The following is a 5,648-nucleotide window of genomic DNA, read 5'->3' on the forward strand; positions in this document are numbered from 1 at the left end:
ATATATATATTAATTGTTATTTTAATGAAAGTTTATAGAAAGCTTGGGTTTTCATTCATTCATTGATACACATTTTCTGCCCGCTCCCTTTCTTCCCCTTCCCCTAATTCACTTTGTAATATACTTCTTGTTTCAGATTCTTGTCACACATAGTTAAAGAAAAAAATAAAGCAAACACTAGATGTTCTTAACCTTGTTTTCTTAACCTTTTAACTTGTGGTGCCTAATAGGTGAAATGCTAATTTTATATTCTCTTGAAAGGAATATGACCTGGAAGAATGTTGTTCTTTAATGTCTTTCTGGGATGCAAAATAACTTAATGCAAACCTCCCACTGTTAATAATAGCCAACATATAAGTAAGTTCCAAAAAAAACCCCACTGGTTTGGTTCTGATTCATAGTTACCCTCATCTTGTTACAATAAACATCCTTAATTAGGGTCATAATTAAAACTCAGCATACTGTGTTGAATTTTGTACAGAAACCTACTGTAATAAGAAAGCATTATTTTAATCTCAGAAATGTATTTTAAAAACTAAAGGAAATTTTGCTTTACAGATGGTTGGTAAAGGCTTTTCCCTAGTTCAGACAAAGGAGCTGTCACTGAAAGCAGAGGATGCTCAAAGAGTTTTCCAGAGAAAGGCACCTGATTTCCTTCCTCTTTTGAACAAAGGTAAGATAATTTCTCAAGGAGTGGCACATTTATGTGACATAATTTAATTTACTTCTGCTTTTAAAATGTCTCCCACAAGATTTCCTCTTTCTCTTTTGTTTTACCTTTGTTCTTTTTCCTATTGAGAAATGTCAAATTTTCACATCACTCAAGAAACCTTGAGATTGTTGAGAAACTAGAGACTGTTTTTGTTGTTAGGTGCTGTCAAATGAAACATGACTTATAGAGACCCTATAAACAGCATATCTGAACCCTTTCCTATCCTGTGCCAACCTCATAATTTCTTACATACTTGAGCTATTTCATTGCAGCAGTCACTGTACCAAACTGGGTCTTTCTCTCTTTCACTAACCCTCCACCTTTCTAAGCATGATGTCCCTCTCCAAGGAATAGCCTCTCCCAACAACATACCCAAAGTATATGAGAAAAAGCTTTATCATCTTTGCTTTAAATCTGGCTTAACTTTCTCCACGACCTACCTGTTTGTTCTTTTGGTAGTCCATGGGATATTCAGTCCTCTTCTCCAACACTGCAACACAAAGGCATCAATTCTTCTATCATTCTTATTCATTGTCCAGAAATTAATCAATAGATTTTTATTTTCCTGTTCTACTTTCTGAGTACCTGAAAATCCTATTTTTATTCTTTGTTTCAAAAAATTAACACTTTGTTATTGTATTACTGTACTGGAGGGAGTGAATAATATTTTACACTCACTGTCAAAAGTTACAAAGCACAGATTTTTAACACCTGCATTGAGTGTACTTTGACTATACTGGCAAAGAAATGTTATTTTGTCAGGTGCTGTCAAATTGACTGTAACCCATAGCAACCCTGTATATCACAGAATAAAATCCTACCCAATCTTATGCCATCCACACAATCTCCACTGTACTTAAACTCATTGTTTAGAATCTCATTGTGTCTCATTGAGGGTCATCTTCTCTTTTGCTAATCCTCAACTTTTTCAAGCATGATATCTTTCTCTAGGGACTGACCCCTTCTGATAACATGCCCAAAGTATGGGAGACAAAAATCTCACCAAGCAGTGCTTGATATACTTCTTCCAAGATAGATTTACTTGTTGGTCATTACAAAGACAGAGGAGGAAGAAAAGAACAAAATAAATGTCAGAAGAGACTCTGAATATTGCACTACAGTGCTGAGAAGGCAAAGGAGAAGGAAAAATTGAAGATATTAAAGATCTGAACAGAAGATTTCAAAAGGCAGTGTGGGAAGACAAAATATTACAGTGAAATGTGCAAGGAGCTGTAGTCAGAAAATCAAAAGGGCCAAACTCTCTCAGCATTTCTTAAGCTCATGGAACTGAAGAACAAATTCAAACCTTGAGTTGCTATACTTAAGGGTGTTGGGGCAGAATATTAAATGATCCCAGAAATATTAAAAGAAGATGGAAAGAGTATACAGAGTCACTGTACAGAAAGGAATTGTCAGACACAGAAGAATTTCATAAAACAACATATGAGCAAGAAGTGATGAAGGAAGAATTTCAAGCTGCTTTGAAGGAATTGGCAAAAAGTAAGGCCCCAGGAATTGGTGGTATACCAATTGACGTATTTCAACTAACAGATTCTACCCGAGATGTGCTCACCAAGTTGTGTCCAGAAATCTGGAGGACCACCACTTGGCCAACTGACTGGAAGATAACTATATCTGTTTCCATTCCAAAGAAAAATGGCCCAACAGAGTGTGGAAATTATCAAACAATATCATTGATATCACATGCAAGCAAGATTCTGCTGAAGAGAATCCAAAAATGACAGGAACAGCACATCCACAGAGAACTACCAGAAATGCAGGCTGGGATTAGAAGGGGTACTAGGGATCTGGTAGCTAATGTTACATGGATCTTGGCTGAAAGCAGGGAGTACCAGAGGAACGTCTATCTGTGTTTCACTGATTATGCAAAGGTGTTTACTGTGTGGATCACAACAAACTGTGGCTGACTCTGAGAAGAATGGGAATCCCAGAGCACTTGATCATGCTAATGCAAAACCTATACTTGGACCAGGAGGCAGTCGTCAGAACAGAGCAAGGAAACACTTCATGGTTCAAAATTGGGACGGGTGTGTTCCAGGGATGTGTCCTATCTCCATATCTTTTCAACCTATATGCAGAACATATTATCTGGGAGGCTTGCTATATGAGGAGAGGTGTGGAATCAGGATTGGAGGAAGATTCATCAACAATCTGCGTTATGCAGATGACACAACCCTGCTTGCTGAAACTGAGGAGGACCTGAAGCGCTTGCTGCAGAAGGTCAAGGACTACAACCTTCAATATGGATTGAGACTCAATATCAAGAAGACAAAGATTCTCACCACTGGGCCAAGTGGCAGCATCAGGATGGATGGTGAAGAGATTGAGATTGTAAACAGCTTTAGTTTGCTTGGCTCCACAATCAATGCTCTTGGCACCAACAGCTAGGAAATTAAAAGACGTATTGCAATGGGAAAGTCTGCTGTTAGGGACCTCTCTAAAGTATTGAAGAGCAATGGTGTCACTCTGAAGACTAAGGTGTGCCTGATGCAGGTCATGGTCTTGATGATCAGAGAGATGGACAATGACTATAGAGGATAATAGAATTGTTGCCTTAGAGATGTGGTGTTGGAGAAGAGTTGAATATACCATGGACTGCTAAGAAAACGAACAGATTCAGCCTATAGAGTGTTAAACCGGACTGTTCCTTGGAGGCAATTATTCTGAAGCTTTGTCTGACATTGGACATGTTGCAAGGAGGGACCAGTCCTTGGAGAAGGACGTCATGCTTGGGAGGGTGGAGGGACAGTGCAGGAGAGGACCTTCTATGAAGTGGATTGATTCATTGACTGGGGTAATTGGGGTAAGTGTGTTGGAGAAAGTGAGATTGGCACAGGATAGAGCAGGGTTTAGGGCTGTTGTACATAGGGTTGCTATGAGCTACAGGCAACTCGATGGCACAAAGCAACAATGTGGTGTATTGAATACTCTTTGATAACACCACATTTCAAAGGCATCATTTCTTCTTTGTCTTCCTTATTTATTACTCAATTTTCATATGTGCATGAAGAAATTGAAACTACCATGACTTGAGTGTGATGCACCTTAGTCTTTAAAGTGACATCTTTTCTCATTAGCACTTTATAGAGGTATTTGAGCTATAAATAAAAAGATATGCTCTTTTGTCCATATAACCCACTCATGAAAAATTGGAGTTGCTTTTCTCAATGAATAAGTGCTGCAGTAAATGTCAGATACTGGAAATTTGTCTGCAAAGAAACTGGACTTAATGTACCTTTCTGAAGGTTTGTTGTCTCCCTGTGTATTTGAAGGTATACTGATTTTAGAAGACAAAGTATTTTTTATCTGTTAGCAGGAACATTTTTTGTTCAAGTCTACTTCTCCTCATTGGCCTGAGGAAATACATACAGTTAAATGGTATATTAATTGGGTATTTCCCAGAGAGAGGGCACACATGTTATTTATGTGCAAATAAACTGTGATAAGCTGCAAAAATTGGTATGAAAATATAGAAGGAATATTATAATAATGTCAATGCTTAGTGTGATTAAGCTAAGTATTAATAACATATTTCATAGTTTAAGGATCTCTGGTAACCTAGTGGTAAGGAGTTGTGCCACCAACTCAATGGTAGACAATTAGAATCTACCAGCTGCTCCATGAGGGAAAGATGGACAGTCTATTTCCATGCAATTTAAAGCTTCTGAAACCCTGTTGGAGGATCAGCTGTGGATTTGTTCTGACTTCATGGCATACAGAAACATTTAACATTTTATAATTATAGTATCAAGGATCATTTATGGTTATTATAGTAATAACAGTGACTCAATCCAAGCTACCTCTTTAATGCACCCATGTGACGTGAGAACATTCTGTTGAAACCTTGAAATAAATATTTAAATTCTCAGCAGCGTTCAGAGTATCAAGTAATGATAGGCAACCTATACTGAGAACTAAGAATGAGGCTACTGAAAATTAAGAATGAAGTGTGCACATATTGCTGTTGGTAAGTGCCATAACATTGTCTCTATTTTAAACATTACATTGCCCAATCCTGCACCATCCTCAGTATCTCTATTTTACTTACGCAAAGTTTTGCAGCCACTGTGTCAATCTATCGTATTGAGGATCTTCCTTTTCTTTTTCTTTTCACTTACTAAGTATGATGTCTTTCTCCAGGGACTGACATTTTTTTGATAACGTGTCCAAAATGTATGAGACAGTCTCACCATCCTTGCTTCTAAGTAGCATTCTGGTTGCATTTTCCAGGAAACAGATTTGTTTGTTTATTTGGCACTCCATGGTATATTCAGTATTCTTCTCCAACACCACAATTCTTCAGCATCACTTCTTTTTGGTCTTCCATATTTTTTGTTCAATTTTGCATGCTTATGAAGCAATTGACAATACTATGACTTGTGTCAGGTACATGTTATTCCTTAAAGTGACCTCATTGCTTTTGACCACTTTAAAGAGAGCCATTGCTCAATTCAGTATGTAATTTCATTTTTGGACTTTTGGTTCAGTGAGTATTGATTGTGAATCCAAGTAAGGTGAAATCGTTGATAACTTCAGTCTTTTCTCCATTTATCATGATTCTTTGTTTTTTTTAAATAAAATTTTATTTTATACTGGTTTACTTACAAAGTTTGTGTACATTGGGACCTTTCCCATATCCTTTACCCAGTCTTTCCTCTGGTCCTTTTGAAAAACCAGTTCCTGGTCTTATTGATGGTTTCAATTGTTTTTCTGTTGTCTATTTCATTTATTTCAGCTCTTTTTTTATTAAATTTTATTAGTTTTAATGAACATTTACAGGGATTTTGGGTTTTCATTCCTTCATTGCTGCACCATTCTCTCTACCCTCTTCCCCAGTTTGTTCTTTTTCCCCGCCACCCAAATGTCTGTTTTAATTGTCCAATTGCCACAGTGCTTGTCAAAGTCAGTTCTGATT

At 37.2% G+C, this 5,648-nt stretch overlaps 1 protein-coding gene across 1 annotated transcript in view; it reads left to right on the forward strand.

The window, feature by feature from the left end:
- Window positions 1-5,648, forward strand: part of RP2 (retinitis pigmentosa 2 (X-linked recessive)) — a 171,539-nt gene that overhangs the window by 89,891 nt on the left and 76,000 nt on the right. The window contains exon 3 of the mRNA XM_006898899.1: window positions 559-673. Coding sequence (XP_006898961.1) covers window positions 559-673 — 115 coding nt within the window. The remainder of the gene's footprint in view (window positions 1-558; window positions 674-5,648) is intronic.

This window comes from Elephantulus edwardii, unplaced genomic scaffold, assembly GCF_000299155.1.
Source record: "Elephantulus edwardii isolate Elephantulus edwardi_28Jun2011 unplaced genomic scaffold, EleEdw1.0 scaffold00239, whole genome shotgun sequence".
Classification (NCBI taxonomy): domain Eukaryota; kingdom Metazoa; phylum Chordata; class Mammalia; order Macroscelidea; family Macroscelididae; genus Elephantulus; species Elephantulus edwardii.